The sequence below is a fragment of the Thermobia domestica genome, chromosome 2 (genome assembly GCF_964235325.1).
Source record: "Thermobia domestica chromosome 2, izTheDome1.hap1.1, whole genome shotgun sequence".
NCBI lineage: Eukaryota > Metazoa > Arthropoda > Insecta > Zygentoma > Lepismatidae > Thermobia > Thermobia domestica.
In genome coordinates, this window is record NC_137455.1 from 110,136,577 (window position 1) to 110,150,433 (window position 13,857).

Sequence of the window (13,857 nt, forward strand, 5' to 3'; positions counted from 1 at the left end):
TGCTTAGGGTTTCCTACGCCACTCTACTTAGCCTGCTTCGGTGCTCTGTGGAGATCCTGTCCTCGGCCACATGGTCAAGGACTAAATAATTTCAACTTGATAAATTAGAGGAAAGCACTTTTGTAGTATTTTTTGTAAATACTGTTATATAGTGAATACATAAACCGGCAGTGGAAGTCGATTCCGGACTTTGTTTTTATTACCTATCTCTACCTACCACAAAGTTTTACAATATGCTGTTCTTCCCTTTGAAGACTTTCTTGGAAGCATGTGTTACAAAACAACCTCCTTTCATGTGAGAATGTCGGGGTCAGTGGCGTAGTTCTATTATTTAGCTTCCTTCGAGGCAAGGAAAAGTGAGGGAGAGCGGCCTATACAGTGAAAGTTGAACTTGCAGGGTAGTCTGTACACCCGCCAACTGTATCAGATTTAAGCCCTGAACATGGTTTGGACTCCACTTTAATAAAAGATCCCCTCCCATTCTTCATAACTTTGATGTTGCATAAAAACACAAGATACGAAAGCTCAAATTCAAAACCGTGTTATGTTTGAGAATAGTAAGTTTTCTCAAGAAGACCGTAGTATTATTTAATTCCATATAGGAGATTACTGAGATTCAATTCAAGTAAAGTAAGTATACAGAAGTAAATTGATTATAGTTTTGCTTGCATCTTCAATTATTACTCTGGCGAGATATAAACGTTGGATGCCAACTTACGGGCATGGACACATGTTGACAGTATTCGAAAATAGTGTTCAGAAATGGCATGTAAAAAATAAATAAATAAATAAAAAAAAAAATAAAAAATAAAAAAAATAAAAGCGAGTAAAAGAAGAAAGTTTCATAATACGAATCTCTAAAACATATTTTACATCACATAACATATTGCAAATTATTATATCAAGATGTATAAAATTGAGCGAAACATGCCAGTATACTTGCAGTTTGCGTAGAGTTTTAGCTCTAGAAAAAAGACATTTGAAGGTGCCGGACCAAAAATTAGGGCAGGAATGGGGAATCTTTTTTTGTTTTAAAGCTTACATTGACAATGCCCATTTTACAAGAAGGCCGCATATCGTAGTTGAGAATAGACCTAATTTGTGTAGTTATTTTATATTTATCAGTTGGATAATTATATAAATAATAATTTACATGAAAATGTATAATACTATAACATATTAAAAAATAAGGTAAGAAAATTTATATATAACTTTAACTTTCTCAAATATATATTCATATTGAATATTCCTCATATTTCTCATATTAAATCATTTTCCACAGCAGATCCAAAAGGCCACACTTTATGACTCTGAAGATCGTAGGTTCTCCACCCATGGGTTAGGGAATAATATAAATTTGTATCTGTGAAATAGTATAACAAGCTTGAGTCGGTTTGGCGATCTTTTTACTTCTGTGGTAATGTACCGTTCCATCCCTTAAACTATAACTACAATTGAGTTATTATAATTACAAAAGTTAAATTAAAGATATTTTTTATACTGTATATGAATAGAAGATTTACAAATTCATTAACAGGATATAAATAATATTTTATTAATAATCATTATTCATTATTAATAAATAACATACGTAAAACTTAAAAGTATCTTACATTTACTATGTAATAACAAGTAAGTTATATTGGTTACCTGTCATATTGTTTTCCTGCACAAACATGGGGATAAATATTCACCGTAACTTTCAAATTTACACTATCAATAAGCAATACAACTTTGAACACAAATCTCTTAGGTGATTCAAATTGTTGATTCTGATTGTCTACAAGACAATTGTTATAAGATAGTTATAAAATTATGAAATAAGCTAGATTTTATTTATTCATGTAATTTATGCAAATATGAAGACAATATAAAAAATCAAAAAACAGTATAAGGAATAAAGGAGATACATGAAATTAATATGCAGTCTTGATTATAAATTGATCATTTATATTCATTTGATATCATTAAACGTATTAATTGCTTCGTTTATCTGGTGTAATTATTATCAAGTATTATTGCTGTCGTTTCTTAAAGTGAAGGTAAATTCCAATTGTTTAAACTCTTACACAGAAATTTTATTACTCAATTCAATAATTTACTCTAAAATTTGTGATTCTTTGTTGTATTTCTGTCAAATGATTGAGGTAATTATTAATATACACAACTAGTAATGATAGTATTACATTTGATAATTACATTTATTGTATTGCAGATTTTAAACAATATACTGTTTCAGTAATAAAAATAATTATCATATTTATGGTCATTTACCATGTTTCGGACTTAGATTACTTCCATATATTCATTAAAATTGTTATTCATATTTTTCTTCTTAAGACCTTCATTATCATTACTTATGATAACTTGAACTGCTTACATAATTTACTTTTTGCAAAATTAATACGTGATCAGAGCGGCTCGTGAGAGAAGTCACATCGGTAAAAGTTGAAGTTTTTCGCTTCAAACTACTGGGAAAAGAGTTACCTAATGTTCTGAATTTTATGTACGACAATTAGAACAATAGGTAACTTCCTTCATTTAGTTTGAAGCGGTAAAATTTTATTTCTTAACGATATAACTTCTCTGAGGAGCTGATTTGTTCTTTAATTTCAGATAATATATTTACTGTATTATAATGTTTCTAAGCTACCCAGTAGTTAGGAATATTATGTGATATAATGCTATTATAAATAAATATTGATACAAAGAGTATTTTTTGATTAAGTTCTACTTTTAAGGAATAGTAAGTTTTAAGCTTCTATATCTGTTTGCAAGTAAGATGACCTTCTCAGCGTCACAGAGTGAACACTGTCTGAATCATGTATATTCGAAGCTGTTTCATCTTCTTCCGGATAAATTTCAAATCCTCTGTTGGTCATTCCTTCGTTAGAACCAGGAAACTGAACACTTTTCCTGTTAGGAGACGACATCAACATAGAATCATTCCCAGAAAGCTGTGAGCTTCTGCGAAGAGGACCCGAGCTACCTGAAAACTGTGAGCTTCTTCTGTTGGCATCACGGTAGCCAGAGTCAGTGGTGGATGTTGACTGTCTCTTTTGGAACATTCGGGATTTACGTCGTTCCTCCAAAACAGTGTCTCTCCTCTGGACTAATTCTGCAACTGTGTCTCTTCGGAGAGACAGGCGTCTTATACCAGATAAGGTAGGAGCACCTAAAATAGACATAAAACAATTTATTTTTTCTTTGAATATATATATATAAAGAATTCATATAAGAATCATTTGCAGGGTTGGACTACAAGTTTATTTACTTTGCACAACTCTTCAAATAATTTCCCCCTGTTTGCAGGAATTCGTATTGGAGCATATGATATAACCTTGTCAGTGTACAGCAGATTCGTTACATACGTGAAATTTATTATTACACTATTATAGCACTTTAAATTTCAAATATTAGTTTAACTTAACAGAAATAAATTAAATGTTTAAAAAAAGTTTTTGGTAAAAATTTATTTGAAGAATCTTGCTATTTTAACTAACTTTAAATATTTCTGGAAATTATAGAAAGTAGTGTCATCCAAATATTTCTATAATTATCTTGAAAATACAAATTATTTTCTATTCGGTTTATGTTTGTTAGTAAGTAATTAAAAAGTTTGATTCCTAGTACTTAAATAGTAAATGTAAGAAACATGTTATATAATGCTAATCTAACACAATTTATCTAAATGTCTAATATTATCCAGTATAGAAAGCTTGAATACCTGTGTTCCTTTTCAATTTTATCCTTTCCATTTCCGACATACGATTACATAAAGATATTTTGTTAGTGCAAAATAATTGAAGAACTTCAAAAAGTATTAAGAAAGTCAATGGCTGCTCTTGAGGGAAGTCACCATTTTATCGCTACAAGTTAAGGGAAGAAAACTTCTCTATACAAGAATTAAGACATTAGGTAAGTTTTTCTTTCCATAGCTTGTAGCGATAAATATTTTCATCATGCGTTCAAATTTAAATGTCTTTTCAAATTGGATTGATTCTAAAGTAAATGAGTAATTCATTTGCCGTTTCATTTTCAGCATCAGGATATTGCCTGTTTATCGTAGAATCTGAATTACCAAAGGTCGAATCTTCTTATTCCATGCTGAGGTTGCGTTTGCAAACTATATATTCACGAGGAAGTTCCAAAATATACGTGAAATTCCGCAAGTGTAACGGAAACCGCATTTACTGAACCCCTCGTTAGTGTTTACCGCCTTAGATCTATCAAATATGACGTAACAATTGAGTATTCTCTATTTATTTATATTTTATAATTATTTACTTCAATTACAAGTGTAAGATTCACATATTTGTATCTAGCTTCGGATGCTTGCTTTCACAGGAATATTTAAGAGGCAAATCAATTTAAAATGTAATTCAAGAATATTTATTCGTTTCTTAAATGCTTGAGAAAAAGTACCCACACATCACAGGTCATTAAATTTTAAAATTGTACAATGCATTAAGAAAGTGCTGTGTTTCTTCTTTCATAATAATTTGTATATGAGCATCGCAAAGCATGCAAATCTACTGCGTAGTCCTTCTCGCCCTTGAAACACTATATGTCAGTGTTTCTTCTGCGAGAAACAGAAAATTCCTCCTACCTTTATGGTGTGGATCACACATCACCACAGAGGTGAGAAATTCCCCCTTATTTACTTTTTCTCCCGCCCGCCAAAAAGAGTAGATAGAAAACACGTTTCTTCAGTCACATTAAAAGTGTAATTACAATGTATTTGGGGCAGGTGTTTAAAGGGTTATTTTGCGAGGCAGGCAAACTCGAGAAAGAGCCAAGCCAGAACACGAAAGTAGAAGATAACGCCAAGCACCGTGACTTACACAAGGTTGCCAAATCTCTTATAGACATCAATCAGGGTTGCATACTCTATATTAAAGTAGCATTTTTGTTCGGTTGCACTTCATTTCTATACAGGAGTAAGTATCCATAATCGCTTTATTAAAAAATATTTCTTTCAGTATGGCATTAATTAGGAAGGTACGTGACTTTGTGGCTGCCTTACAGAGCGCTCCTGCTTTAAAACAATTAAGGACGAATAACTATGTGTTATAATAAGAAGCACGATGAAAATTGAAAACGAAGTGACAAATTTCTGGCCCAAATTGCAGTTATAACACATATCTATATTTCATTAGGACCTCTATCAATTAAGAAAAATATTACATCAAGCATCTTATTATACAGCAAACAGTTATGTAAACTAACTTATAAATAAGTAAAAATATACTTACCGTTTTCTATATCCTGGGGTTTCAAAGAGTTGAGCCTCTTTCTGGCAAGAGTTTCGAGATCTTCATGTACTTGTTTCTTCTTACGATGAACTTCTAGCCGATGTACTGTTGTTCGTCGTCGAACGTTATTACTCATTTTACCTGATGCTCCGTCACCATCTTCTGCAGCTTCATTAGGAGGCTTCTGCAGCTCTTTCATCAGTTCAATAAAGAATTTACCCTTTTCTGCTTCCGAAACAATGTCATCCTGAAAAGTACGAATGTTAATCACTCACTGAAAAATATTGTTATCCTATCCAAAAATAAAAATAAAATCAAATATGAAATAAAAATAAAAAAATAAATAAGATATAAAATAAAAATAATATTAAATTAAATTTTAAAAAGAATTTATGTATTATATCCTGATAAAACAGTAAATTAGTTTAGGAAAACATTTTTATATATAATATTTTTAGATTTTCGAACTATTCCTCCGTATGAATAAGTATGCGTAAGTAAAAAACTCGCTGTTTCTTGCCAATTTTGCTCTAATATCTATCTACAGGCAGACAGACGGTTGAATATAGCTGTTCAATAAAACTTTCTGCACAGCTTTACTCATCCATCTGTCTGTATGTAGACAGATATCAGAGCAAAATTGACAGGAAAAAGCGAGTTTTTTTTTTTTTTTTTTTTTTTTTTTTTTTTTTTTTTTTTACAACAATATGAATTCAGTGTCTCAAAAATTGTTTTTACCTCTACCTTAGACACTTATTCAAACCAAAAGTGGTAAAATCAATCATTTCCAGTTTCAATGTTGATGAGTGTAGAACAGAAACGGTAATAGATAGCGAGAAGCAATTTGTTGAAATGGATTCAGCGTGCAGGGAATACGTTGCATATCCAAGCTTATACCTCTACTAAAACTGGAAATTGAACAAATCAACGACCACTTCATAGACCGAAAATGAAGAGATAATAAGATTGTTTCACTATCAAAAAGGATAATTTTATCTGCAACCCTATTCATCTATTGAAACCGGAAGTAGTAGAAATTACGATGTCTGTGTTCTACACTGATCAAGGTATAGATTAAACGGTAATACTATAGATCCCGAGAAATGGACTTTTTATATAGACTCAGTATCGCTAAAATATCTTCTATTTCTGCCCGTCTTTCTACATAAACCGGAACCTATAGAAATCTGATGCAACTTCCGGTTTTATTTATTATCTCCTTAGAGCAAAACCGGCAATAGGTCTCAATATTTTTTCCAATGTGGATTCAGCGTCTGAGGAATATGTCCCACCTTTGCAAGATCTAATGTGAGGAATCATCTCTTAAAGTTTGTCGATATATTTCATTAACACTCTGTATATATATGAAGCTATTGATATTTACCTTTGATGTGAAAGACCAATTTAATACAGTAGAAGCCAACATATGTGAGAGAGTTCCAAATCTATGGACAATCATTCCAAAAAACTGGATGACCAAAATCAGTGCGAAGAAAAGGACAAAGATTAGACCAATTGGCTCTAACTGCAAATAGTGCTTGCTGATAGTAACCTGAGAAGAATCATTGGTATATATGTTAGGAAAAAGAAACACAATAGTATCTCTCCATTTATACCTATTTTTAAGTGTGAGTAAATGAATTTTCAGTGTGGGTTCTAATAAAAGATTTAAGTTATATAGAACAAAATTTTGAAATTACAGAGACATGTTCGTAAATTTCACTTAATACGAAAGATCGGTACATATAAATCAATTTCTTATTCTTTCATTATTTATTTATTGAGATTTTCAGTTATGAATTTTGTTAAAAGTACTTTTCCAATATTTAAATATTCACTACTTAATTTTTGCTTCTAGTTTCATCAACCAACAATCTCATGATCTGTTGTCTAAGGTTAACATAGTATTTATAAATACAAGAAATTTCTCTCTTATCTCTATGTGAAGTAAGAGAGCAAGCATGTATGTATATTTACCTTCTGTTGAGCTAAAACATAAAGCCATGCTTCCTAATTTCCCTAAGGACGGCGACAAATAATGACTCATTGAAATTACAATGATCTGCACGAGACCTAATATGCTTATGATTACTTCAGAAAGATATGTCCCTCATTTCTTTGTTTTAATTATTACTCATTATTCCTCTGTTTTTCAACACTGGAAGTAACACAAGTGATCAGTTAGTATTCTTGCTTAGCAATCGCGAGACCCCGCTTTCGAACTTCGCGGCCACCTATCCCCACTAAAGTTTACTTAAAGAGTTTTACCTCAGTCACACCAGAAGAATATTTGATAATACTTTCAATGGATAGGCCTTAGCCAAATTTATCTCAAAACTCTTTCCGATGCTTTATTGTGTGTAACGTAAAATCCTTTCACAAATATATCAAGCTCGTTATATATATATATTTATTTATTTATTTATTTGCCATCAACACAACAGGCATAAGCCCAATTATAGTGTTGGTGTATTACATAATACATTTACAATAGTTTTCTTAAACATAGAGTTCATATTGCAGATGCCAATTTCTTTGTGTTTGATACATATTTTGTTATAAGTAGAAGACATTCTCCAAATTGGTGATTTCAATAATACGTTGGTTCTTGCTTTTTTGCAATAAAACAGACCAGAGTTATTAGCACGAGTTTTAAGTGTTGGGACATGAAAATTTAATGTTGATATGAGATCTGTACAATTAAATTCGTTTTGTACTATTTTATGGAGAAAAATCAAATCTGTCACATTTCGCCTTTGTTCAAGTGTAGGGATACAGAAGTTGTCTATTAATGTTAGATAATTTTCATAATATGGATAGATTCCAGTTGTCTTGTACGTCAAGTATTTGATAAATTTAGATTGGACCTTTTCCAATTGGTGTCTGTATTGCTGTTGTGATGGGTTCCAAATCACAGCAGCATATTCCAGTTTTGATCGCACATAGGCATAATACATTTTTGTTAGTGTAGTACTATTGTTAAATTCCTTTCCAATTCTAATTATGAACCCTAACATCTTGAAAGATTCGTTAACTATGTTCTCTATATGGTTATTAAATGTCAGTTTCGTATCAAATATATAAATAAATAAATAAGGAAACTTATTGTATGAGAGAGATTAATGTTTTATTAAAAGTGTTTTGAACTTTTTACCTAGGTATTATTATTATGAGCTATTAAGCAAATATAATGTTTTTCATCTCAGGTAAGTTATTTAAAGTTCAATACGTTTGTATTAGTGGCGATGCTTGAACTTTCTGATCTGTACAATATCATTTGGGCACAACGGAGACATTTCCCTGTTAGATAGTACTTTATATTTAAAATAATATAACAAAAGAATGATGGGGCCACAGTGGGTCATTGGTAGATCACGTATTTCTGGTGCGTGGAGTTCCTGGTTCGACCTTACCTCTCGTCAAGTGAACTTTATGGTGGACAAACACCAGGTGTGTAAGTTTTCTCAGAGTTTTCCCATTTCCTTTCATTTTCTTCATACCACCATTTCGTTTATTATCATAATCGCTACTTCTCTTAGTTTTAGTAATGTAAAAGCGGAACGTTAAACTAAAAAAAAAATGAAATGAAATGAAATCTTTGAGTTTTACGTCCCACGGTTATGCCGGTTAGACTAAAGGAGACGGTGATGATGAATAATGAATGAAATGGTGGAATAAAGAAAGTGGGAGGAAACGGGAGAACCCCGAGAAAGCCCACGCACACGGTGTTTGTCCACCACAAAGTTCACTTGGCTGGGGCTGGGATCGAACCCGGGACCCCTAGCACCAGAGATGAACGCTCTACCACTGAGCCACCGCGGCCCCTAAAAATAAAAAAAAAAAAGTATAGTTCAATAGAGATACAAGGAAAGTCGGAGAAAAATCAGGAATACTGATTCTTCAGAGTAAAAGAAATATTTAGACGCAAGGAAAAGGCTTTTTATTTCTTAGTGTAATCTCTTTCTACTCCAATGCATTCCAATGCATTTACCCTAGCGTTTCACTAGTGCTTGAATATAAAGAGAATAGAAAGATTTCTTAGTACCCTGGAAATTTAATTGGTAATGATTGTATCTAAGGAACTTCTTTAAGCGAAAATTGTTTTTGATCCGAAGTGTAAAAGGATACTGTTAGTAACCTTCAGCTAATTTCCGCAATCTGTAAATCGCACGGTGAGCAGGGGTCGAGGTGTGCGGACAAAATCCAACGCGCAGTAACTTTCCGGAACTGTAGGTATTCAGATATTATAAAGTTAACAGTTCCTATAGAAAGATGAGTCTGTTCCTCAAGTTGATGACTTGTCACCCGTCAAGATTCAAGATTCATATTCTGATATTTCCAAGAATCAGATTCTTTCCTACTGAATATTCAAGAGGTTGACTGCAGTGAGTTTTGAGCCACCTCCAGTGGGATGAAGTAATGAATGTTTGTCTTTAAACCGTTCGCACCATTCTAGTGCTTTCCTACAGCTAAAAGTCTCACCAATGTAATGCACTTAAAATTCATCTATAAATTTCACTCGCCTTTATCCACAAGAAATTTTATAACAACATAATATTTTACATTTGCAGTTATAGACTTGTCTTCCATTTTGTTTAACTTGTTATAAAAAAGCTTGTAAGTGAATTGCATTGACCCACAACTTTACTGCGTCAATAGCAAATGCCTGCATGCATGGCTACGCAACGCAACTTTGCTTGGAGGATGAATTCAATATTTACTCAAAAAGCTGTTCCATAAACTTCTATTTCAATAATATTCTATTATGCAGCTTAAAGAATTAAAATTCTCATTCTAAATGATTAAATGTGTTTTGTTTTACTGTACAGATGAACCTCAAAACACATATTGAAATATCGTTGTTGGTAAAGACAAACATTGTATTTCGTCTAATCAATATTGAAATTCGCTTCAAACTATCAAATTACTGAGTGTGATAGCTATAGCATTCATGATTTGAAAGTATTATAATACAGTAGCAAGTCTTTTTCAGTATCTTAAACTTTAAACGACACGTTATTTCTGTTTAATCACTTTTATTGTATCCTATAATCTAAAGCGAGAGAGAGAAAGATCATCAGTAGTCCCTATATTTTATCTTGAAATCAGCACTAACATCAGATTTGTTTTTCTTTTAATCCTCTCACACCGTATGGACCTTTGTGGTGAACAAACACCGTGCTCGTGGGTTTTCTCGGGGTTCTCCCGTTTCCTCCTACTTTCTTCATTCCACCATTTTATTTATTTCTCATCATCACCGTCTCCTTTAGCCTAACCGGCATAACTGTGGGACGTAAAACTAAAGATTTCATTTCATTTTTTCTTTTAATCCTAGCTCAACACAGAAGGTCATTACGCAATATTTCACCTAGTTCAATACGTTTAATCGAGAGTACGAAATATAAATAACTTATGATATTTAAAAATTAAAAATTTGTAGCAGCAATTATTAATTCTTGTTGCTACAAGTCAAAACAAGGCCAGTGAAAGCGTCGAAGAACTTGTATGTAATATCTTCTATAAGACAAGCTTGATAAGGACTAAAAGATGTGTCCGTAACTTAATAAAAACTAAAACGCCAAATCCAATACTTACTTGTGAATCCGGTTCGCTGTACGTAATGTTGACTTTGATTCCTAGTGGCCATGGGATATAGATTAGATCTTTGTTTAATTGCAATAAGAAGACGACCAGCACAAACAAAGCGTTCACCATGAAGAAGCCAAAAACAGAAATATCTCGTAGAGTTTTGAGATCGTCTGCAACTTTTTTCTGTTCGAAAAAAAATATTTATATTGAACACAATATTCATGTGTTGTTAACATAGTCTGTTACTCTAGGATTTTTGATTTGTTGCAATAACTTATTTGTTTCATTCAAATACATATACTCCAATTTTCATAAAAAAATATGTTCGGTGACTTAGAGGAGGATACCTGTTAGTCCTCTTCCTTCAATTTATCAAGTATTACAAAAGAGTTGTTTATAGTCTGTAATGTAATACAGAAACAATACTGATTAGAAAAACAGCTAGATTCGTCGAACCAAGAGAATATACTCAATTTAGAAGTGGGACATATCACAATTTATCATATTCATGCAATGAGAAAACTGATAGAAAGGTTAAACGAGTATTAATTATCGGTGTGTGTGATGCGATCAATCACTATAAATGCACCCTATTCGATAAAGAGTTCAGCGGTTATCAATGCTTTTTCTAGCAGTGTTGATGAGGCCTACATCGAAGCAATTAAAAATATAAATGAGTAAACTACTGCAGTTATTCAAATACAAAGGTGATAAGAATCATGAAAGTAATATGACATATTATTTCTCCTATTAACTTACTTATAAATATCCTTGTATATGTATTTCGGATGGAGCATACTGATAAATATACACGAGCAGTCATTTGCCTCATCTTCGTATTGTTAACAACGTTCCTCCCGTTACAATCTACATCACAGAACTGCAAGGAACGATAGATCTTAACCTAAAGAGAGCGGAAGTAGGATTGTAAATGAATATAGAAAAGATGAAAGTGATGCTCAACTTTGCGAGAAAGTCAAGATAAGAAGTTAAAAATAACGAATTAGAAAGTGAAAAAAATTACAACCATCTTGGACGGAGGATCTCCATATGATGTCTGATAAAGAAGTTGTTAAGGGATATATTTCAGCTAAGCTGGAATGTATTCGGGACGAACGTTGTGTCTGGAGCGGATATTTTTCAATGAATGCATTGTTTTCATGTATGGTCAAATGTGGACACTAACAACTTAAGACATACATCGTCTGCAAACTACTAAAAATAAAGCATGGAAATATGTGTGGTAGGGATAGCAGTCAAAACTAGAAAATTAATTACATGGATAAGGAAACTGACATGAGTGGTAGATTTTATAGTGAAAGTAAAGGCACTGGCCTAGCAGTGAGTTGGGCATATTGTAAGAAGAAATAACGATCTATAAAAAAAAATAATAATAAAAAGAAAAGAAATGAAAAGGATAGGATAATGAGAAATAAAACCCATCCTCATACAAAGTGCTTGACGAAAATAAGAAGAACTGCGTAGTAATGTGTAAAAGATTTGCTCAAGATAGATGCTTGCGGAGAAGAGTTGTAAAGATCTTCACCCAGCAGTGACGATGACATTCAACAAATTTTAAAATGGTGTAAATTTCGCCATATTTCTACAATCTTATAAAGGACAAGTTTCAGACAATACAAGGGATGATTTACAACTTATAAATTATGTTTATTTAAACCTTTGCTTCTTCTATATGGAAACAATATTACCGGGAACTTTTAATTATGTGCATCAGATAATGTCAGCATAAATTGACAGTAAGTTGACGTCAGTGATCATGGGTTTCAAAAGTTATTATGTCTGATTAGTTGTAACAGATTTGTTTAAAATTGAATATTATAAAATTAAGATGAGAAATAAACAAACTAACGAAGATCATGACCAAAAAACTTTTCAAGTTCTACAAGTAAAGTAGAAACAAGCAATTGATCCAAATAAGCGAATTCTACTTCAAAAAATATTCTGCGATGGGCTAGAAGCCTTATCGAATGAGGCTTGAAATTCTACATCGTAAACTGGTCAGAAAGGAGAAATTTCTCAAGGCATGAAGGAAGCAACTTCTACTCTAACAATTCTAGTGTATAATTCTCGGGATGTAATTCTAGAAGTTCAAAATAATACTTATAATTTTCATTTCAAACATTCACAAATATTCTTCCCCATTTGGTACAAGAACTAGTTGAAGGATCTGCTTTACAATTAAACTGAATATTTGTACCGAAACAAGTGGTGTATTTCAAGGTGTAGCTAATTTTTTGATGGAAGTTTTCATTGAAGGTTCAACACGAAAACAAAACTCAATTGGCGAAGAAAAATTGAATGTTTTTGATCACTTGTAAACCGTGATTTGTAATTTATTAAGAACTTTATTTTCTTTTAAATTAACATACCGTAAAATGAAGTAAAATCAGTCAATCAGACATATTTTTAGCCTTCCTGAAAAATATGACATATTCACCAGTCCAAATACGTTTTTCTTTTTTCTGAAAACTTTAATCTTTCCGATCAACCTAGCTCAACTACTGAATTTTCAGGACTAGGTGCAATGTAATTCTAAACGTTCAAAATAATACTTATAATTTTCATTTCAAACATTCAAAAATATTCTTCCCCATTTGGCAAAACTATTTTTGTACTAACGTTACTCTAAAGAATGAGATTACTTTTATATAGACGTGTTTCTAATGTGAAAACCATATAGATAGATATTTGTAATATGTTGTTAAGCTACAGAAGCGTTTCTTCAGATTCATAAGAAAAAAAATCAAGTTTAGAACCTGTTTTTAAAGTACTTTTGACTTTTTTCATTTGTCAATAAATTCCTGAATATTTACCTACTATTTTGTCTATGAATAGACTCAGCAGATGAAATACAAAGAAAAATTTAAAATCAAAATAAAAGAACAGTAATTACCTAGTGATTATAAAAAATCTTTTCTTTTTAATGTCTCCATTTTATGTATTTTATCATCATTACAATTATTATTATTAACTTTTTTATTTTAAAATACAA

General features: G+C 31.8%; 1 protein-coding gene across 2 annotated transcripts in view; it reads right to left on the minus strand.

Moving 5' to 3' along the window:
* Positions 1-1,028: 1,028 nt before the first annotated feature.
* Positions 1,029-13,857, minus strand: part of LOC145674656 (chitin synthase chs-2-like) — a 101,791-nt gene continuing 88,962 nt past the window's right edge. For both annotated transcript variants that reach the window (XM_081744882.1, XM_081744889.1), the window contains 4 exons: positions 10,851-11,027; positions 6,640-6,807; positions 5,256-5,502; positions 1,029-3,175 (listed from right to left, as the gene is read on the minus strand). In XM_081744882.1, the coding sequence (XP_081601008.1) occupies positions 2,754-3,175; positions 5,256-5,502; positions 6,640-6,807; positions 10,851-11,027 (1,014 nt within the window). In that variant the 3' untranslated portion in view covers positions 1,029-2,753. The remainder of the gene's footprint in view (positions 3,176-5,255; positions 5,503-6,639; positions 6,808-10,850; positions 11,028-13,857) is intronic.